The sequence below is a fragment of the Carassius carassius genome, chromosome 14 (assembly GCF_963082965.1).
Source record: "Carassius carassius chromosome 14, fCarCar2.1, whole genome shotgun sequence".
NCBI classification, from domain to species: Eukaryota; Metazoa; Chordata; class Actinopteri; order Cypriniformes; family Cyprinidae; genus Carassius; species Carassius carassius.
In genome coordinates, this window is record NC_081768.1 from 15771116 (window position 1) to 15795043 (window position 23928).

Here is a 23928-nt window from a genome sequence, read left to right on the forward strand (position 1 = left end):
TTTTGGGAAAAATTTCACATACATTACAAAAGAAGTTGTGACATTCACTTGGTTAAAGCAAATGCATGTTTTTTGTTTTGTTTTTTAACCTTGCATTCATGGTACACTGACATATAATGCAGCAAATGTTTTTTTTAATGCACCTCATAGACGTCTGTTTTGGGAGTGTAAGAGACCCACGTGCATACTAGTCACAATTATTTTTAACTATCACTTAATCACACTGAGTATATAGCATTTGCACAGGTCGTGCACATCACAACAACAAACATAGTCAGACAACAGCTGTAATATTGTTTATTAAATATTGCATAATGAGGCAATCACAGCAGTAAATAGTGTTTTAAATGCATTGTAATTAACAGCACTGCAAATAAACAAAAACAAACAAAAAAATGCTAAATTCGCCTCTGCATACAGACCACAAAGTAATACTTATACATTAAACATCTCAGGTGTCATCTCACACTCTTGAATAACTCATGTGATTGCGGTAACGAACTCAGTAATTGTCTCCTGTGACACACTAAAACATAGTTTTAAAAGTCCTTAAAAAGTAACGTGCTTACCTCAAGGCAAAAAAATAAAATAAAATAAAATGAGGCACAGTTCAATGAAGCCATGAGACAGAAAGGCATTTCAATCCCAACACAGTGTCAGAATCACTCCTTCAAGCATATGAGACGGCCTGTGTTAAGCAAATATCTGTGCTTTCCTAATATTCTTCATTTAATATAAACTGTAATATTCATAGAGGTTGCTGTAACTTCGATCACTTTAATTAATTTTACTTTACATATTTACAACTCTGACAGAATAAGGAAAACTGAATTTCAACTGTGTTCACATCCAAGTTAAAAGTTTCTCAGAGTACTACATTCAGATATTCTACGCTATCTTAAAACGGTTTGAAAGGCCAAAACATCATATTTTATAGAGATCACATATATATGTTTCTGAATTCCTTGTTAATCTTCTATGTGATTACTTCTTGAGAGAGGTTTTAGCAACAACCACTGGTTTAAAAAATGAAAAATATATCATCTAGATACTTTAAATGACTCATTTCTGTCCAAATGATCTTTCGCAAATTCTTGTTTTGAATTGGTAAGGCTGGTAAGCGTAAGAGTCTCAGACGACCCTCATGCTCTCTAGCAGCACGTTCTCTGGCATTATATGGAATGGACCTTATAAAACTAAAGGGGAGATTTTAAAAGACACAATTTCATCTGAAGGAGAAATCCAAACCTGTATCTTCAAATTTGCAATTCTACTTCTTAAAAGGAAGCAAAAGCAAATCTACAATTTGGAGTAGATGTGAACTAGATTCAGTTAAGGAAGACCACAAGTTAATCAATGGAGACTACCTAACTAAATGAACACAACGGTTCACATGTAGCATCCTCTACTGTGAATGGCACTTTGAAAATGAGGTACAGCAATCTTATCTGGATCATCATTTCCCAACATGCAACCATATTACCAGTCATAACACTATGTAAATGTCACTGTCAAATGGTACCTGGGTTAAGATGTTATCAAGGCTTGTTTTCAGAGGAAAATACTGTGCCTCAGACTCATGATACACTCTTCAGAACAACCAATTCTAAAATGGATGACTGAAAAAGCAAAATATGCACTAATAAATAGCATGTTTTGAGGCAAAGCATCTGTTTAGTGGGGTTTAGTCGTAGCCCTTCACCTCACTATATTACATAACGCTTAAAGCTTGATTGTTTTTTTTTTACCAATTAAAAAGCTTGTTAGATCTGAAGTCGGTCACTCCATCGTAATCTTATGAACAAAAATGTGGTAACATCTTACAATAAGGTTTTATTTGTTAACAATAGTTGCTCATAGTAAGTTCATGTTAATGCATTCAAATAAATCATAATAATAATAATGTGTCACATTTATAAAGCGCTTTTCTCTACACTCAGAGCACCAAGTTACTCTTTTCGAGGGACATCCTAGGATTTATACACCCACACAAAGTCAGGAACTCAGTTTAATGTCTCATCAAAATAAATAAATGTTAACAAATCAGACCTTACTGTAAAGTGTTACCATCATTTAGTATGTCAGTATAATCTGAGAGTACAGTAAGTGCTGTGACATTATCCTCTTTAACATGACCAACACTGATTTACATCATTTTGATGTCTACAAATAGCTTTGCTTGGATTCGCAAATACTAATGTTGTTGTCTCATCCTTTGAGCCCCCATCAGAATAGAAATTTACATCATACTCTTTATGAAAGTATGATTTTAAAAAAAGCTCCATAAATATGCACTTTTTACACAATGGGAGTGTAAATTGTAATTTAAACACTTTTCAAAATGGCTAAACCTAACTTCTGATGGTTTCACAGCTTCTCTGACCTGTAACCCTTAATACGGACACCTTCAGGTGCTTTCAATCCACTGTCGTCTCTAACAGTCACACTCAAAGTCCATCAAACTTTTATAGCAAAAATAAATAGTAGAATTTCATGTTTTTCAGTAATGTCAGGTATGTGATGAAGTTGTACAATTCGCAGCTGTAAACTTAAACACCTTCTCCAAGACTCATATATAATTCATATTAATGGCTTTTAGCGGAGTCTGTACATTTTCAAAAAGCAAAAATAATGTATTCTTCTAAATCCTTCAACATATGCAGCCAATGTAGCACAGTTGAACTGCATGTTCTTTGCTGACGTGCCGCACACCTTACTGATCACATACCTGGACATTCATCTGGGAAAGACCAAATTTTGGAGGGGAGAAATAGTCTTCATTTGACGTCAACAGGTAGAGTGTCCCAAACGGATCAGGCTGCTTAAGCATAGTGTTAGAATCTCTTCATTCAAACCATTATTTCTTCAAAAGTATCATGTTACAAATTAACAGCTTTCACATAATTTCCTGGGAAAGTGCCGAACTGTTTTGTCCTCTTGGATGTACCTGCACAGAGAACCCAATGCATACAGTGCATACAGTACATAAGAGTCTGGGCACAAATAAAAGAAAAACATACAACTCAACAGAACTCTATAATCCTGGTTTAAAAATAGATTTAGTAGCACTGTAGTTTCATATCTATATATATATATATGTATATGTATGTATGTATGTACGTATGGATATAGTATGGGAAACATGACAAAGCAGAATCAATACACTGATCAATGACACATACCCACAAACCAGCCATCATCACATCTCTCCATGACACTGACCAGGTCTCCTTCCTGCAGCTCCAACTCATCATCATTCTGAGGCATGTAATTGTACAAAGCCTGAAATCTACAGCAGAACACAACATGTCATTACACATGGAAAGGTGGGGGGGCAGGAAACTACTGCACAAATCACACTATTGACCAAATGTAAAGCCTTGTTCAGGCTTTCAGTTTAGTTGAAATAGAAATAAAGCTACATTTAAAAACTTTAATTAAAAAAAAACACTGCACACAGTTTTGTCTGTCTGACACAGTGGGTTTTATAATGTCACAACGCACACTTGGCAGAACACCATGGTAAGCAGAGTTCACTGTGCCTGCAGTCAGACAGCTCATAAAATGCAGACATTTCCACAGTCACAATGAAATACAGTTATGTGTACTACATGAATGCTTAACAGATATCTACCTTAAACAAGGCTAAATAAATTGTTGTTATACCTAAGTTGCTACTTACACTTTTTTTCACTTCCTAATCTAAAAAACATTTCACGGTTTAAAAGTATGACTTAAAATTGACCCTTTTAGCATAATTCAAAACTCTGACTTTTTAAAATGTGTAAATAAGGTTTTAACAGTGCTCTTGTGGATTCCTGAGGGATGTCCTACATTTTTAAAGTGCAGGTCAGTGAAAACTACAGGTGTGTGGACACAGAAACACACAGAGGTAGATCATACTTACATCCCACAGCTCACGCGTCCAGGCTCAGGACTGCTGCTCTGGGACAGGGGTTGCTGGGAAATGATGAGAGAGTGTTTACTAGGAGGAGGCAGGAGTCGGTGGGCGGAGTCTATAGGGCGTGACAAAGTGCTGCAGTACCTCACTGAGGTCTCTGCAATATTCATGATCTCATTACACACTGCCTCCTATTGGTGGAAGAGGGTCGGCCCAAGAGGTGGCCACAAACCAGGAAGTGGGGTCAGTCATTCAGATGAAAAATTGTGTTTGAGGAAGGGGCAGTGTGGTTAGAGAAGATAGTAACAGGGAAGAATGAAGGGAATGTCCATTAATACCAGGAAAGCCGGAAAGGATGGTAGTGTCCAGAGGATAAGCATGGAAGAGTAAGACAAACAGAGTGAGTGCAAGTGGAAGGAGCGGAACATACGCCAAAATCATATAGGACAGGCTTACTTGCAGGGTACAGAGATTTATCATGCATTACATGGGTAAGTTTAAGGATTAGATATCACATAAAATTAAACATTGAGATGAGCCTTGTGATTTGACTGATGAGTATCATAAGGACCAATCTATACAGATGAAATAGCTCATATTCATCATTCAACACAGAAGACATCAAGAAATAAGTGTGTATTTAAGAGTAATTATGACTTCATGAAAATTAATTTACCGTGAATGAATTGGCATTCATGTTGTTGTCTTGAATGTCGAACATCATGACAGGACTTCTTGAAGATCGGCCGTAATATTCTACATCATTTCTAAATGGCTGTATAAAAAAAAAAAAAAAAAAAAGATGTTTGGAGGTTCGGAGCAGACACAAACAGCAGTAGGGTTGCCCCTCAATCAGTCCATTATTATTTGCAGAGGACTGCAGTGCAACCTTACAGTACATCAAACAGATAAAGGACTGGAAAACCACTGTGAGTTAGTATCTGTCACCACATTTCCTTTGAAACTTCAGTCAAACATTAAAGGTGCTCTAAGTGATGTCACACATTTTTTAGGCCAAAACATTTTTTGTCACATCCAGCAAACATCTCCTCACTATCCGCTAGCTGCTTGTCCCCTGAACACACTGTAAAAAAACGGGGTCTCTCTAGACACCACAGGCTCCACAAACAACAAGAAAAACTAACTGGGCTCACCCACACCACAAAACATAACAAACTGTTCCAGCCAATAACTGACAAGAAAGATTTGGGGGTGGGGTTTGGGGGGTTAGTGCACGGATGAGGAGGGGGGAGGGTCTAGCTAGCCTCCATTTTGTTTGACAACAATTTGAACGTCAACAAGAAGTTAAGATCGCTTAGAGCACCTTTAAAACAGCGTGACATCATGCTGGGATGCTCCCTCTAGTGGAAATAATCTTTAGGATAGCTTATATTTCTAGTGTTTGTAGCTTTTCTTTTTCTTTCCTTTAAAAATCATACTGACCACAAACTGTATAGCACTTTTTATAACCTAATACATATTTGTCATTTGAACGCAGATACAAAATACAAGAGTTCTTCAAACAATTACCCAGAATTAACCAACTACTATTAATATATATCAGGGTGGTCGATCAATATTTTTTTCTGATAAATTCAAATTTTTCTGATTAATCAAATCAAATCACAAATAATCACATATATCAACATTTGCTAATAATAAACAGCCTCAAAATACATATTAAATAGACAATAACAATACTTTTTCCAGTTAGATTTAGGGGTGCTTGTTTTCAGTGTGCACACTCTATAGATTTGTATCAGACATGCATGATATAAAAATATCAACATCCAAGCTTCATGGTAATCATGTTAGAGATACATGCAGCAGTTCCTTTTCATCTGTGTTTCTCTAAATAGCCTCAAATGTGTGATTGAAACTCACTAGCACAATAAGAAGGGTCAAATATAATTTCCTAATTTCAGCATGTTAGATCTGCAACTCGTGCCGATGTAAACAGTGACCTTCCTTGAGCTTAGGCACCATATGATGGTCACCTTTAACAAACACACCACACCATGCAGAAGATACCTCTGCCGGACTATTGTTCCTGCTGTAAGGAGCCTTGCGCAGGCTGCCAGCCCTGTCTATTTCAGCCCCATCCCTTTCCTGAAACTCCTGATCCAGCCTGTTGCCCCGAGTAAGCCAACCCTCAAGCCCAGCACCCCTACAGGGACTCAGGCTGCGGGACAGGCGGGGAGAGGGTGGAGAAAGAAGGAAGTCCTCGCCTTGAGGTGGAGTGAAGGTGAGGAACGGGGTGGCCGAGCAGGGGCGGGGCGGATAGGGCGGGGGTAAAGGAGATGTGGAAGGAGAAGCCATTGGGGAGATGCAGTAGGGGCTGCTGCTGACAGGAGGCACAGGACTGGCTGACATGGAAGGGGGCAGATATTCGCCCAAGCGGTATGAAGCGTTTGGCAGAGGGGGGAGGGGTGGGGTGGGTGCAGCAGGTGGGCTGCTGCTGACTCCACCCACAGTGAGCGAAATCCACTCGTTGGAGACTGCGTGGACTTCGGGCGAGATTGAGCGGCGGGGAGACCGCGGCAGAGGGAGAGGGGAGGTGGTAAGCCGATTACAACTAGGCTTTTGGAGGGCAAGGCCGGGTGTCAGAAGAAATGAGAGGAAACAATAAAGAGGAAGGAGGAAATGAAGAGGTGAAACAGTGAGAACCACTATACAAGACAATGAATAAACAAAAACAAATGGGAAAATAAAAACAGTGAGTTGAAACAAAATTATCCAAGGCCACGACTATTGTCAGGTTTTTTACCTGTGGAGAGGCATTAGTGCTCCGGTGAGGTGACTGGCTGATGGGGGGATCAGGGTAGTCCACTCCATTTTTCACTCGGGGTCTCTTGTGCACCTCTATGTAGGTGACGGGGAAGATGCCCTGCCGGTTAGTGCCAGAAATTTTGCCTTCATACCAGTTCTCATCTACTCTGCGAATCAGTGTAATACGCTCCCCCTACAGGCAGACAAAAGATTTTCTTGAAGACATGACACAAACAACACACACTCATTTATGTATTTTTCTTTTATATATATTTATTTATATATGTGACCCTGGACCACAAAACAAGTCGCACAAGTATATTTGTAGCAATAGCCAGAGTCAAAAATATTTATTTTTCTTTTATGCCAAAAATAATTTGGATATTAAGTAAAGATAATGTTCCATTAAGATATTTTGTAAATTTACAACCATAAATATAACAAAACTTAACTTTTGATTAGTAATATGCATTGCTTAGATGTCATTTGGACAACATTAGAGGTGATTTTGTCAATATTTAGATTTTTTTTTGCATCCTCAGATTACAGATTTTCAAGCCAAGCCACTTCAAAGCAAATTATTGTCCTATCCTAACAAACCATACATCAATGAAAAGCTTATTTATTAAGCTTCCAGATGATGTATATATCTCAATTTTGAAAAATTGACCCTTATGACTGAAATATATATTGTTCAAAAGTTTGGGGTTAGTAAGAAAGTAATACTTTTATTCAGTAAGGATGCATTAAATTGGTACGAATTATAGTAACGACATTTATGTTTTAAATAAAGTGAAAGTTTTTTTTAATAATCAAAATAAATAAAATAATCACTGTTTCCTCACAAAAATATTATAGCATAACTGTTTGATAATATTAAAAAACATTGATAATAATAAAAAATATTTTGTGAGCACTTCTTTCAAAAACATTTAAAATTCTGACCCCAAAAGTTTGAATGGTAGTGTATATGTATATAAACCATCATCAGTTACACACACACACACACACAAACACACACACACACATTTGAAATGGTCTGAGTGCAGTGTTCTTTGGTATTTCAGAAGAACACATTTTCTGACTAATTTGGTCATAAAGTCTACATGATAAAGTCTGCTTAGATATGAGTATGTCCAGATATGACTCAACATTCATATATAATCATCTTCTTTCTAAATTGCTTATAGTCACTGCTGTCTCTGTATAGCACATTTTGTTCAGCTGGCTGGTGATAAATCTGTCCTGAATGGTTGGATTAATTTGCACTGTTTTTGGGAAAAAATAAAAATTATATTCATTTATTTTATTTTTCCTCTTCAATAACATGTTTCTGAAAGCTTTCTGCTCAGCTTGTTTCATCACACTTTAAGTGTGTTTTATAATAACAGAATGCATGACATTGAAGGATTATTCAATGGGTAGTTTTCTAAACTAAGCATACACATATATAATAATCTCTCTAGTTCTTGTTGCTGTCATATCAGTAGTTGTACACTACGTGTGGTTAAGGTTGTCAACTCCTAGACTAAAGCTTTAAGCTGTATTTAAGCTGTATAAAATTGCTGAAACAATACCTTTCTGAAAGACATTTCAACAGCAGTGTCACCAGTGAAATTGAATCGAGCAATAGCCTCTCCATACTCCAGCACCTGGACCGGAGCACTCTTTTTGGGCTGAGCCTTTTCTGTAGGGGGCAAGATCTGGAGAAACAGCATTATAGATGAGAAGTTACTGCACACTCTGAAACTCTATGAATAAAAAACATAATACTAAAGGATAAAGAAAATATACCTCAACGTAGCTACGCGGAAAAATCCCAACTCTCCCATGATGCTCACCCTCAAACCAGTTCTGATCAACCTGCCGGTAGATGTATACAATGTCTCCTTTTTGAAATGGTAGTTCCCTGATAAAGGGGAAGTAAAATGTGGTTAGATGTGTGATGTAGTATTCTAAACTTAACATGCTGTTATTAACAAACAATTTTTATGATCTTATTAACATCCTTAGATCTGAATTGTGAAACACTTACTTTAAACTTTCTGCTCTGAAGTCGAATTGAGCCAGAGCAGGAGTCCTCTGCAAACAACAACAGACCATTAGCATTATTTAACAATACTGCATCCAGTACAGCACAAAAAAGGCAGGAAGCATCAAACAATATCCTTTTTAAAGCATAAAACAAGATATGTCACCTCTATGGTTTTTCTCTTCTCTTTCTCATTAATAACCAGCAGGTCACCGAAGCGGTCATTAGTTATGAACTGTTGATGAGTCACAACCAGCCCAGCATGTCTCCGAGCGGCTGTATCTGCCTCTTCCTGCTCTCGCTTTAAACGTCTCTGCTCTTCCAGAATTTTCTTTAAAAAGAAACAGGCATTTCATTCATAAAGAGAGGGGTTTATGCCTATTATAGATTTACCAAATTATAAGTCTCCATAAAACATGCTTTAAAATCCACGTCCATCATAATCAATATATATATATATATATATATATATATATATATATATATTTATATATATACACACACAGTATATACACACAGTCATAAACTACTTAAAACACTAAATGTAAAATTAACACAATTTATATAAAAGATTAATAAAAAATAAAATCATTTATTTGTTAAATATTTTCCAGGTGAAAATGTCACACTTACCACATCCTTAAAACAAGATACATTTATAAAATTGGGTAAAATAAGATGTTTTATTTTTATTTTTTATTTTATTTTATTTTTTTACAGTTTTATGGTACCTCAATTATTTTGTCATTTGGGGAGGCAATTCTACTTAATGTCAAGATATACTCTTTGAAAACAAGTCATATTATCAGTGTTCTTTCACAAACAAAATTATCTTGTTTTAAGGATGTTTACATGTTGTTCATGGGAAGAAAAAAAAACATACTGATTAAGAAAATGATTTGTTTGTGGTGGGAAGATAATGTCAAAACAAATGGCACCTCTTTATCTCCGTAGCGTTTTCGGACTGCCTCGTCTGAGTTTTCTCCATGATCTCCTTGGTTTAATGGATGTGAGGAATCAGATTCTGTTTGAAGAAACACAGGATTCACTTTCTGTTGCCACGATAAGTATAATTACTCAAAGAGTAAGTGCCATGATTCAAATCACAACACTTCATATTTCTGAAATGCCCATTTATACAGAGTTTAAAGTCAATGGGGATGATATACAGTAGACACTCTGGAGAGAACAAATACAACAAAAGAATGTAAATAAAATACAAATCTAAATGTATGAACATACAATGGCTTACACATCTTACAGTTTAAAATTACAATAGTCTATTATCTACCTATTTTGAGATCTGCAGGATAAGCATAAGCCATGGTCTGTCAAAATAAAAAGATGCATGCATCGGAAAAAAGTATGGTTGAAATACACAACATTCAGACATTGTTTTAAAAAATGTATAGTGTAATATGTATAATGCAGTTTTGAAAATCAAAACTTAAGACACAAACATGTAATTGTAAACAAGTAAAAAAATAAACTGGTCCTGACACTTAAACAAAGTGAAAACAGACTCATGCTAGGGTTACACTATTTTAAATCTATGAAGTTGTAATTTACAAGGCTTTGCAGTAAGATAAAATTTATATTCATAAGAAACACTGTTAAATGCCTTTTTAATGTACATACTGCATTTGTTCAGGAATAACATGGGAGGCCTGAGTATTTTCTCAAGCTGATAAGAAGCTAAATGACAATGGGTGAATCCGTGCCAAAATTCCCCTCAGTTTTCCACTCTAATAATTTTTCTATGGAAGGATAAAAACAGAATTTCTGGTATGCAGTAATACATGATAATGGATCGTAGTAAGGCACATAATAAGTATTCTGTAACTTCTAAAAATGATGGGGATATAGAGACCGATGCAGTTTCTATCCTTGTAATCTGACATCAGTCATTTTTCACAAGTAAATATTTGGTAACACTTTACAATAAGGTTCCATTAGTTAACATTAGTTAATGCATTAACTAACATGAACTAACAATGAACAATACAATAATAGTTCATGTTAATTCACAGCACATTAACTAATTTTAACAAACACAAATTTTCATTTTAATAATGCATTAGTAAATGTTGAAGTTAACATTACTGAAGATTAATAAATACTGTAGAAGTTCATTCTTAGATCATGTCAACTAAAGTAGTTAACTAATGTAACTAATGAACCTTATTGTAGTGTTATAATTTATGACTATATGTCAAAGTTTTATATTATACTACTGTTTATGATTTGATTACATAATTCTCAATGTTTCGTGGGATGCATAGATCATTCCCTCACAAAACATCTTAGGTACAGTCTTGTCAGTTTGTTTGTATTTTAAATACATTTTTGCTTAAAAAAAATAGATTAAACTTTATTGAAGAATGTTTTGAAATCCCTTTAGAAAATCAATTCTGGAAACAAAGCAGCTGAAAAAAGGGTTGTACTCTCTAGGGTTGTACTTTTGGAGGCTACACTATGATAGACTCTTTTTTTTAAGTCTGGTCTTGGTTTGATGCTAATTCTGGATAATATGTTAAAATGGTAATGAAAAAAGTGGAACTCTGAGAAAAAAAAAAGGTGACATGACACTTTTTTTCACTACACAACAGAAATGGATAATATGCCAATCTGGTTACAAACCACACAAAGTCGGCACACGGCAGAAATGGAAAAAGTAAAGTCATTCGGTGATAGCAGACAGGAGAAAGAAAGGCTGAAGGAAGATGAGTGATCACAGACATTGTCATGCCCGAACATGAGTGTGGACAATCTGACACTCATGACACTCTCAATATAGCCACCTTCAGAGTGATCTTTACTGGCTTCTGAGCCCTCCGCATCCATGAGGTCATCCGAGTTGCACCCCTCACAGGGAGAGCTGTCTCCATTACTGAGCCTCTCCAGCACCTCCAAAGAGGACAGGCGCTGGGGAATCAAAGGCTTCAGTTTGGCCGAGATGACATCTCCAGTCATGGGCTTCATGGCAGAGAATGCACAAGTCTTTTTGGCCTGTTGACTGTGTATGGACCTCCGTAAAGAGAAAGGTGCTGGTCCCATCAGAAGCAAGTTCCTAGGGGGAATGCACTTCTTCTCCTGCTGGGTGTTGGCCTGTTGACGCTCATGCCTAAGGATTGTGGTGAAACGTGTGTAGGAAGCTGGGCAGGTGCCTTTACACTTGCTTTGTTTGGTGTGGAAGGGGAAGTGATTGTAGTGGTGGTGACCTGTGGGTTCTGAGGTACCGCCAGATGGAGTCTCTTTGGCAGGATCATGAATGCAACTGTTTTTCTCCTCCAATTTGCCCTCATTTAGATCCAGTGGGAAGTCAGTTCTTGTGGTGTTTGGGCACTTGTCCGATACAGAAGCTTCCTCTTTGGGCGTCTGGGCCTCTGTATTCAAAGCTGGACAGTCCTCAGCCCCTGACAGGACTAGAGTCTCAGCTGACAGAGCAGACTGGAGAAAGCAGGCCGGTGCAGGGCTGTGGGGCGGACTTGGGTTACTGGGGAGTATGGGCATCGAGGTGGAACGAGTGGGCGCAGAGTTCGAACGCTGAATGATACTCTCAATCTCCATCACTCGAAATGAGACGGCATCCCGGGGGACAATCTCAGTCCTCTCCAGGGTAATGTCATCCCCTGGCTTCTCAAAAAAGGAAGCCAGGCAACGGACACTACCATGGGGGCTGGAGCCCAGGGAGCTCGGCCTCTGAATGTTGTGCATGTTCCGATAGAGGGTGGAGAACTCGGCTGTGCTCCTCACAGATCCCACAACAGGTCCATTTTTATGCAGGTTCCTGCTCTCAGGTGAACCTTTGCACTTGCAAGCTGAGTTTAACCTGTGATCGGTGTCTGTCGTATCTCCATTGCCTGAGCCACAAGCCTTGTGATGCAGATCCTCGCAGCTGTGCGCTTTAGGCCGCTGCTGTGTTGGCTCAGTCCGTCTTTCAAGGCTCTCATCAGTAGAGGGCGATAGCTTGGGTTTAAACTTGGAGGGAAGGATTTGAGGGATGCAGGCTTTGGCAGCAGACAAGGACTTTTTAGTCTTATATTGAGAAGCTAGTGCATTAGTGGCAAGAACTGAGTGAGTATTTACAGAAGAGCAGGATGAAATCATACAGCCATTCCCACCTTTATAATCCACTGGCAGGCATGCAGGGTAACAGACCAAACAGTGAATTAGATTACACTCATAACAAGCAAAGACACAATAGTACCACACAACTGGCAAATAATGAAAGAAATGTCACATCAATTTCTAAATAAATATTCAAAACAAAGAATATTTTGTCAGTACAGTATCAAGAGCATTCAAAGAGGTTCTATTCTGAATTTAATTATGTAAAGCTTGAATGTAATACAAACTTTACTTACACTAAAACAAACAGCGTGTAAAAGTAGGTTTTGTTCAGACTATTTTATAGTGCTGATTCATATTCATATCATAAATCTAGGGGATTGTTAAAGGCATTAATAAATCGTATAACAACAAGAAACTTCTTGCAAACTGCAAAACAAAAACAAAATATTCAATGAGAAAGGCTTCAGTGTATCAGAGTTTACATTACATAATTAAGTGCTAGTATGGTAAAATAAAGTAATTTTTTCTGTTATCTTAAAATTGCCAATTAATTTAATTACCCAAATCTGCCAACTGGAACATCTTTTGCAGCATGCATGTGACTCCCTTTGGAAATACATGCATGTGACCGGCTCATTAACTGTTTTAGAGACATATACACAAAGACAAGGTGTCTAAAATTTAGCATTTACTCTACTTCTACTCTAAAACCTCAGTCCAACCAAATGCATCATTAGTTTCCTCTTGTCAAGGTTTGTCCAAATGTGTCAATATGATTTTCCCTTTGACCTCTCACAGGCTCCCCAAACCGCACCAAGACAGGCACTTACTCCCAATGTGGTCGTAAACTCATGTAAGCGCTTCTTGAGTGCTCCACAAATCTTGGGATTTCTCACCAAAGAAACCTCAAGTATGCTGTGAAGTTACCAACTGCTCTCCACAGGAATTAAAGCCAGAATGTTAACAGATGTTTACAGTATATTGATAAAAATACAGCAGGAATTGATAGGAGGGGGAAAAAGGGAAACGTTGCAAGCCAGATTCAAACACCCCAGCTCACTGTGTACTGTAATTCATTTTTGTCTTGATTTCTTTATACTCAATTTTAAATTAAAAAAAAATATCTTTATGAAGTGTCAGACATGACTCAACGACAAAATATGTCTGCATTGTATGTTCTGTATTCAAAACGTTGTCTTGGAAATTCAAAGCAAACAGAAACGAGTTAATTAAAAGATCTTCACCTAGTGATCAACAAAGCTCCTGTCCAAACATGTGGTTCATGTTAACTATTAATGGATACAGTCATCATCTGCAACCCTTTTTGACTCGAGCGGTCCATTCTCTGGGTCAAATGTGCTGGCATTCCATTCATGACCTCACTCTGACAGCTGACCCCTCATACCTGACCACCCCTGAACATGCTGCATGTTTATCTCGTCTGCAGGGTGATTGTCTACCATCAAATCCATTTATTAATCTCTACTTCCATCCCCTTTCCTCCCTGTCCACACCATGGCCCACTTCTAAAGCAGTTGGACACCCAACTGAGCCGAACCTCATGAGCTCATTCTGTCTAATAGAGCCGGTGTGGAGAGAATGACTAAAGGTCAAACTAGACATCTGTTATGTTTCAACTGTGAAAAATGGCAAGCTTTAACAAAACACAGAAAGACAAATGAGCTGTGTTATTTGCGTGGTATCGAGAAGGAAGGAAGGAATGTGGAAAATGCTGATGAAAAGGGGCTCAACAGGCATCAAATGGATTGGCTTTACAATAGTGCAATGTAATTTCAATTATAAATCCTTAAAAGGATCTATACTCCACCCCAAACTGAAAATGTTGTCATTAATCACTTACCCCCATGTCGTTCCAAACCAATAAAAGGTCTGCTTGTCTTCAGAACACAATTTAAGATATTTTGGATGAAACCCGAGAGGCTTTGACTGTCCCATAGACTGCCAAGTAAGTTACACTGTAAAGTCCAGAAAAGTATGAAAGACATCGTCAGAATACACCATCTGCCATCAGTGGTTCAACCGTAACGTTATGAAGCACATCACTCAAACTGCCTACACTCTTTTGTCAGCTGCGCCACAAGGATGTGCTGGTTCTACGTGTATTTATGCTTTGATTTGAAAGAAAACAGCGCATCCTTGTGGTGTTGCTGACACAGAAAGGTAGGAAGTTTGAGTGATGTGGAGAGACACAGAGGAGACTGCTGACAAAGGAATTCTTGAATAAAGTTGAATAAAGTAAAGTTCTTCACTTACAAACAGTATTTTCGTCACTTCATAACATTATGGTTGAACCACTGATGGCAGATGGTGTATTCTGACAAATTCTTTCATACTTTTCTGGACTTTACAGTGTAACTTACTTGGCAGTCTATGGGACATTCACAAGCCTCCCGGTTTTCATCCAAATTATCTTAAATTGTGTTCTGAAGGATGGACAACACTTTTACAGTTTTGGAACGACATGGGGGTAAGTGATTAATGGCAACATTTTCATTTCGGGGTGAGGTATCCCTTTAAATTAAAATCATTTAAAACCTGAATAACATTTGAATCTCAATAAATGTAAGTTAAAAGCCTAGAAGCCTACCTTTAGAAGAAGTGCTGGGGTGGCGCTTGTTTAGCGCTCTCAGGCCCTGCAGTGGGATGTCGCCGCCCTCCAGGACACTCTTGTAAATGTGCCGATCACATTCCGGAGCTGCCTGCCCACTGGCAGACAAGCTGTCCTTCTCCACTTCACCGTTGCCTGCTTTACAGGCTGAGCTGGGCACAAATAGAGATACGAGACTGTGACTCACATAAATCATCATCTTCACACGACATGTCAGACATGAACAGAATGCTAGTGCCATGTTTATATGAAAAGAAAATGTGTATTATTAAAAGCAGATATAAAACAAGACAAATAGAAAAAATAGAAATGTGAAATAGAAAATCTATAGAAATACTATACAACAGAAAGTATATCATTAAAAAATAAATAGCATTTTGTCATGGATTATATTTGAACACTGCTTGCATTAAAAAAAAAAATTTAATGTCAAATAGTATATGTTTTATGTATGGTTTGTGTGTGTTTTAATTTGATAAATACATTATATACCAAATTTTAAAAAATGATTTCACAATTTAATTTTTTACAACTAAAACAAGAAACATTATTATTATTAGTAGTAGTAGTAGTAGTATTTGCTTCAAATGAATATTCACGTTATTATACAAATAATAAATAAATAGAATGAATTCCTGACTGAAAAATATATGATAATTTATTTTACTAATGTAATGTAAGCCAAACAATTCAAGTTTTTAGCCAGCTTGTGTTTGCTCTTTGATATAGATGAGACAGCACCAGCTGCTCTGGCCCTTATCACAACATTCCTCAGAGGCCTGTGTGGCATCCTTTAAAAAACATACTTGAAGCTTTCTATAAGTAGAAGTTAGTCAATTACGCCTACAGTATGTGCTTACAGGAAACTGTACAGAAGTTTTTAGGAATGCACAACTTTAATAAGGTGTCAGCTCTTCCCATATAATGAGCTGTAGTCAGGCTGTTTAATTTTTACATGTTGGTTTAAGAAAAACTGAAGTATATCATGCATACTTATCGAATAAGTCACTATTCTGTATGCAGTAAAGTCATAAAATGGCCTGTCTAGAGTTCAGTAAGGCCTTGTTATGTTTCACCAGGCTATTCTCTGCTGAAAAATAAAAAAAATGTATGATGGTCGTAGCTGGTTTAAATTGGTCTATTTAGTCTCACAGTCTGATCAGCTTACAAGTGATCAAAAATCTAAACCAGAACAGCCTGACAGTCTAAAAAAACCTTCAATTGTTTTTTTAAGCAGGGTTAGCACAGCAGACTCACATGGGCTACATGCTAAGTGAGTTGGGAGGGAATCTTAACCATGACAAGGATTTTAAATGCACAGACAATGGTCCTACACATCGGCAGCTCTGTTTCGAGAGAATCATATTAACAGTTACTACTCAACATGCCAATGAAATCCTAAGGGCCCTAGCATACTTTCCTACTTTTTCATAGGTAGAAACAATAAAATATTCAACAAAAATGATGTGTGAGAACAAGACACTGTCCTTGTGACTCCAGCTTTCTGAATTATTCCATCATACTGTACACATAATAAAGTCTCCATGAATGACATCACTCCAGGGATGCATCGGATGCTTTCCGCTGGAGAAGTGTGAGATCAACCCTCGTCATTCCAGACGCCACTGGCTCCAAACTCAGGAACCTGAGCAGATGCCTGACAACTGCTGGAGCGGAGATGGTCTTACCAGATTTTTCTGACCATTAGTAAAGCTGAGTAAAGTATTTTCATGCTGTCAGGCTCCTTTTCAAGGATCTGTTAGCCATAAAGCAGAACTATGTTTCTCTCAGGGTTACACTTACACAGGGTAACATCTGTCACACATTCCTCAAGTCATGAGAGCATATTTTCGTTTAGTGTTTTGGCTGAACACTAGTTGGCCTCCTGGTTTATAAATGAACCATGAGGCTTTTGATAAAACAATAAACTCCACATCCAAACATCAAAAAGACCCACACACCAAAGAGAAGACTGTTTGGCTAAAACCTTGCGCCAGAGATTCTTAAGAGAAATGTAAGCACCACAAGAGATTCATTCATTCGTATGTTTTACCGTTACAGTTTTGATGAAGGTAGCAAAGAAAAATGTTAAACTGTTTAAACTAATGAATATGTTTACTGTTCAAATCCTCAGTTATTTTTTAAAGAATGCTTTTAAAGAAAGCTTATATGACATTACTTCAGATGTTTTTCCTGCAAATATTCACATTAAGAATAAAATGTTCTACCAAGAGCACATAACTTCAAGCTTCAAAATCATTCAAAAAGAAAAAAAATGAATAAGGAAATACGAAATAAATAAGCTAAATAAATAAATGTAAAACAATAATAATAAAAAAATATATTATTCTATGTTTACATAATTTTTTATTTCCCTTCATGATCTAGCTTATACTATTCTGTTTTTTTTTTTTGTTTTTTTTTTGTAAACAATGCTTTGGATAACAGTGTATGCTAAATTAATACATGTAAATTAATGATTAAAGTTGTTTTTAAAAATTAAAACCTGTTCAAATGTAAAATAAAATAAAAACACCTTAAAAGAATAATTTAAATACATAATATAAATATTAAAGACACAATATTACTGTTGTGAAGGTTATTATGTAAATTCAGGGAAAGATGTCAATAAAAAATGACATGTCACTTTCACTAACAGCACATTAAGATTTGGGGGATTTCTCTTAACAGAATGGGTGGAGGTACAAGTTCCCTTATCTCTCTTAAAAAGACATCCAGTCTTTATTTTCAGACACTAGTTTCAGCACGAAACAAATCTTCACGCTATCCAATGCCTCTCCTCCAACGAACGCACACACACACACACACACACGCACGCACGCACGCACGCACGCACGCAAAAATACATCACACGAACACAAACAGCCTGTATTGCAAATGGTCGTTCAGGAAACAGAAGAAAGGAAATGAGGGAAATCTCCAGAGCCCCGTGACAGCTCTGCCTGAGAATAGATGGCTGGAGAGCGAGACAGACACACAAACACACCCACATACAACAAGGGCGTCAGAAAATGGTGGAGAGGAACATTTGTGAGGGAAAAAAGGAACATGGACTTACTATTGCTGTAGGTCGGAAGATGTTTCCAAGGGGCTGAAAGAGGGGGCACTCTGCAACAAACCAAACAAAGAAGTCATTGATAGCTCCAAAGGCTTGACTCTCTGGCAGCTGGAAAGGGAGAAGGCGCATTAGTCAGTCAGGCAAGTGAACGTCTGCTGTGTCAAAAGCTCTGAAACTCTTAGGTCCTCCAGATGAAGCAGAGCGTGGAGAAGTAAGCAAGTATTCTGGCCTGCATGCAAGTTAGGGGGGAAAACAAGCGACTGGGAGCGAGGGGTGGGATTAGCAGGGGCTGTGAGGGGCGCCCATTTTGGGAGGGGGCTGTCAGTGCTTCCACCAATCAGCTGCTGTCTCTCACCGAGGCTCTCTTTTGTCTTCTATTGAGTCACTCTCATTACTGGCCGGCCAGACAGGGAGACAATTAACCAGCTGGTGCGGGAAGCAGGCCAAATTACATGCGCAGACACACACGCAAATAGATTTACACACATATATTAAGAATATCACGAGTGTTGGATCGAACATGCTGTACAAAAATCACAGGCCGATATTAATAGTACACCAAAGGAAGTACACATAACGGGCATCCAGTGCTGGGTAGCAACTGATTACATGTAATCTAATTACGCAATCAGATTCCAAACATTAAGTACTTGTAATTAGATTATATTACATTTTAAAACGCTCATATTTAGATTACATATATTAACATTTTTTGTATGTAATTATTAAATATTGATATATTCTTTTAAACTAAAATATTCCCTGCGAGATTTCAGTTTTAAATATTATAATTTAACATCAGTTCTCCGATGTCGGTTAATGGCAACACTGACATGCAGGTAAACAAATGAAATATTTATATTTTTAGTGTTCAGGTAAGCTAGTATTTATTTTTCTTTGATAAATTCACAAAACCTCTGCACTTCGAAAAACTCTGACATAGAATGCACTTCACAGTGTTGATAATATAAAAAAAAATAATAATGTGGTACAAAATTATCCAATTCAAATCTATGTGATCAACAAGTTAGGTCAAAAGTAATCTAAAAGTAATTAAAATTAGTCTGATTATATTACCTAAAGTGTGCAATGTAATGGATTATATTACTGACTACAATTTCCATCATGTAATTTGAAATCAGTAACAGACAACAATTTTTAAGTAATCTACAAGGCACTGTATGCGTCAAGCCAATAAGGAGAGTGGCTGTTATTGCTGGGCAGCAACTCCCGACGTCAGATCAGAGAGAGCCATTCGCTGGGACGGCCTGTAGCCCCCCTTTCATTTTGAATGGTTTGCAGGCGTTTAATTTTAGGCTGCTGTTTCTGTTGCTTTTCCCTAAGTGCACGTCACAGATGGTAAAAATAGCGTGACACCACACCTCTGAAGGAAAAAGCACAAGTGGTGTTTGCAAATACGATTGCACAATCCCAGCCTGCCGCTGTCCCTTCAGAGGCATGCCACATGCGTGCCAGCACCCCACCACCCCCTCTTGTGACAGACAGAAGAAAAGTTAAACTCCTGACCGCAACATGTTCATCCCATTGGTTGCTGGGGTAAAGAGGATCACAAATAACCTTCACGAATGAATACAGGCTTTGTGAGAGAATATCGCTCTATTTATACAGTGTCATGTTCTAGAAGTTTTGTTTCCTGAGGAACACCCAGTGACATAACAAGCTGCTATTACGTGTGCAAAGCGACCTCCAGTGTTTTTGTCCATTTCTTTCTTGCTACCCATTTTCCTTCTCTAAAAAAAGCTAGTACAGCATCCCAAGAGGCTTTCGCACAAGACTTGGCACAGATGCGAAGAATAAGCAAACAGGAAGCATGCATGAAAGCCTTATCTGAAGTGGCACGCATCTTAATCTAAATACTTGTGACAGCCAGTACAATATCTTAGTGTGATGCAGCTGTTGAGATGAGATGATAAGAAAGTAAAATTATGCAATTAAGTATAATATAAACACTGTTACTGGCATTAGAAAGTACAGAAAGCCCTGTATACTGTATCTAAAAGCACGTTTTTTTTTAAATAGTATGGTAAAATATACATATAAACAGACTATATATAAAATACCATGTAAACAGACTATAAAGATGATTCTGTTTTAACTTAACTGCAAGGACGACTAAATGAAACAGACTGACAAACAAACACTGTAGTGATGTGTCGTTCGTGAACGAATCGTTCTTTTTGAACGAATCTTTTAGGTGAACGAATCATTCTCGTTCACGTAATCCGCTGACTCATATTTCTCGTTCAGTGAAGTTCCTCCCTCCACAGCAGCGCGGCGCTATAAGCAGCGCAGCTCAGTGAACCGGGTAACCATTTCATCCTGTCAAAGAATTACTCAACCTCGAGCCAATAGCCTTCGAGTATGAGATGTGACAGAGTATGTGATTTGTTGAATGTAGTGAACGAATACGCCCTTAATGAACGAGTTTCATATGAGTCTGAACTAGATCTAGAGATCTTATCGTTCGTGAACGAAATGACTGAACTGGTACCCATGTGTGTTGTTCGTGAATGAGTTGAATGAGCTGATACATGTCGTTCGTGAATGAAATGACTGAACTGATACACATGTCGTTCGTGAATGAGTTGAATGAGCTGATACATGTCGTTCGTGAATGAAATGACTGAACTTGCACACATGTCGTTCTTGCACGAGTTGAATGATACATCTCGTTCGTGAATGAAATGACTGAACTGATACACATGTCGTTCGTGAATGAAATGAACTGGTACATAGCTTATCTCGTTCGTGAACTAAATGAATGTAAACCGGGTTAGTCTGCCATTTAGCATGTCAATCTCGCAAAAATGCAAAGCGCAGTTAAGTACAGTACTGTGCACATACGCTTGTTTTGATATTTAGCAACTCCACGTTTAATCCCCAATTTGTGAATGTGAATATATAATATACAAACTGTCTGACCAAACAATTAAAATGCTAATTAGGCAAGAAAACCTGTGCTTTGTTCATCTGAACAACTTAATTAGACTTTATATATTGAATGCGATTATACACACATTTTAATAAAGCCAGATCAGTTTTTGTAATAAGTGAATACGTTCGTTGACTTAAGACATAACACATAACACATAATACACTCTTTTTTTGCCATCTGCTGGCTTATTTTGTGTAATACGAAGAAATGGTCACTGAACGAATCAGTGAACGATTCTGAACGAATCATTTTGGTGAACGAACTGAAAATGAACGAATCTCTAGAAAGAATCATAATTTCCACCACTAAAACACTGTTATAAGTGAGATTTAAGCTTAACATTCTTGACATGACCCACGGAGACGGTGGGTGAAAGTGATGTGCACAGTATGTCACTGAGGATATGGTTTCAAAGCCTTAGGTTATTTGAAATGCCAACCGAAATAGCATTTCTCTTATTAGGTATGTAACTTTAACGGAAATTACATCTCAGGAAGTAATAATGCTGAAATATTATTCCTTGAGAATTTCCCATCATCTTATCTGGTATGTCCAGTTGTCACATTGGGGTATGCAGGGTCTAATTTCAGTATGTAAGCCTTAATGTACAATGAATCTAGGCTTAAAAGGCATAGTTCACCCAAAAATGAAAATTCTGTCATTATTTACTCACTATTGTGTTGTTACAAACCTATGTGACTTTGTTTTAACTGCGGAACCTAAAAGACAGTATTCAGAAAAATGTTGGGGGTGGGGTGAGATAAAAATGTAAATAAAATAAAATAATCGTATTAAAATAAATTCATAGTCTACTGGTTGGAAAAGATAAGGGTGAGTAAATGATGAATTTTCATATTTGTTGGGATCTGCCACAATGGGGGGTTGGGGGGTGTCTATATACAATAGCTATTTTTAAATTAAACCATATATTTCTAGCTTATGTACCTTATAGGTCTAGCTGCTATTTCAAAAAAAGGTCATGATAAAGATCAAGAGATGTTTACCACAGTATTTCCTAGGATGTAAATTCCTTTCCCCTGATTGTTAAGGCTAGTCAGTGGAACAGTGTGTTAATAATGTTTGTTCATTTTCATGTGCTAGTTTCCAAGCAGGTGCAGGAGATGACTCAAGAAAATTTACAACTTTTCTGTTATATAAATAGCATACAATGTGAGTAAGGTACTGTGAAACTTAACCACATGAACAAATGGGGCTTATGTGTCCATTTATGAAAGCTGATTTATGAAAACTTGCATTCCCTGGTAAACTGCTATTATTAAGCACACCTTCTACAAAAGAATGTTGTTGTCTCTAATTGTGTCATTCCATATTGTGGTAAACCCAGGATCTGTAGGAGACGGGCTGACTGTCCTCATCACTGTCATAGAGATCGGCGTGAGGAAGCCAGGTCACATGCAGTCTCCAATAACCTTCAACCCACAAGACAGACACACATGAAGCTTCATACTTAAAGTTGCCCCCAGTTAGGGGACAACAAGCTCAACAAGTCTATTTGCTGGTACTTTCTGTGACCTCAGTCTAAGAGCTTTAGGACTTAAGCCTGTATGACGGAAACTGTTGTTAATATTTCTAATAAGTGCTTACAAAGCTTTAGAAATGTGCTTACTTCGATTTTTGCAACTGAATTTTTATGGGAATCCTACTAAGCCAATCAGAATTTCACACTGGCTTGTGAACCTAAGACTATTTCAGTATTTCAGCATTGCATCAACAGTGAGACTGGGCCACATCAGCAGACTCTGAGACACGTCTCAAGGGAAGTGACTCCTCACTTTCGTCTCTAAACAAGGAAATCTGGAGAGAGACAGGAACCTTTTCTAAACTTGTGCCATGACGCTGATGGTCAGATTCATGAGTCTATCCATCAGGAATGCAGCCTGTGACTCAAGCATTTGGTTTCACTGTCAGAAGAACCGATTCTAAAGAAATCGGATGCATGGACAGTAATATTGTGGAACATTAATACATTAATATAAAATAGCTGTTTTCTATTTTAATATATACATTTTAATTGTAATTTATACCTGTGAAAACAAAGCTGAATTTTCAACAGCCATAATGCTAGACTTCAGTGTCAAATAATCCATTTATTATTTTCTAAACCTTTTTTATTATTGTCTATGCTGCTTTTTTCAGTATAGAAAGTTCAAAAGAAATACATGTTTAACACTGTATAAGTCTTTACTGTCACCTTTGATCTATTTAATGTGTCCATGCTGAATAAAAGCTTTAATTTAGCTTAAATAATTATATATATATATATATATATATATATATATATATATCTTCTTTTTTTTGTAAAGAAATATCAATATTTCAAATTATTAATGTTTTAGTTCCTCTTCAGGAACTCGTCAAGCGCTCTTCAGGAATGCGTCAAGCGCTTTGGGGAAACGCCTTTGGCCAGATCAACTCTGAATATCGTGTGCAATCTGTCCAATGGAAGAGCGTGACGTCACAGGCGGGG

General features: G+C 37.4%; 1 protein-coding gene across 9 annotated transcripts in view; it reads right to left on the bottom strand.

The window, feature by feature from the left end:
• Positions 1-283: 283 nt before the first annotated feature.
• Positions 284-23928, bottom strand: part of LOC132157143 (sorbin and SH3 domain-containing protein 1) — a 52417-nt gene continuing 28772 nt past the window's right edge. For 5 of the 9 annotated variants that reach the window (XM_059566339.1, XM_059566340.1, XM_059566341.1 and 2 more), the window contains 14 exons: positions 18485-18534; positions 15385-15557; positions 11504-12838; positions 9641-9726; positions 8869-9033; positions 8706-8752; positions 8465-8579; positions 8248-8373; positions 6669-6863; positions 5933-6481; positions 4578-4676; positions 3908-4092; positions 3183-3289; positions 284-2947 (listed from right to left, as the gene is read on the bottom strand). In XM_059566339.1, the coding sequence (XP_059422322.1) occupies positions 2880-2947; positions 3183-3289; positions 3908-4092; positions 4578-4676; positions 5933-6481; positions 6669-6863; positions 8248-8373; positions 8465-8579; positions 8706-8752; positions 8869-9033; positions 9641-9726; positions 11504-12838; positions 15385-15557; positions 18485-18534 (3300 nt within the window). In that variant the 3' untranslated portion in view covers positions 284-2879. The remainder of the gene's footprint in view (positions 2948-3182; positions 3290-3907; positions 4093-4577; positions 4677-5932; positions 6482-6668; positions 6864-8247; positions 8374-8464; positions 8580-8705; positions 8753-8868; positions 9034-9640; positions 9727-11503; positions 12839-15384; positions 15558-18484; positions 18535-23928) is intronic. The other 4 variants (XM_059566343.1, XM_059566344.1, XM_059566345.1 and 1 more) reach the window with 4 other exon arrangements.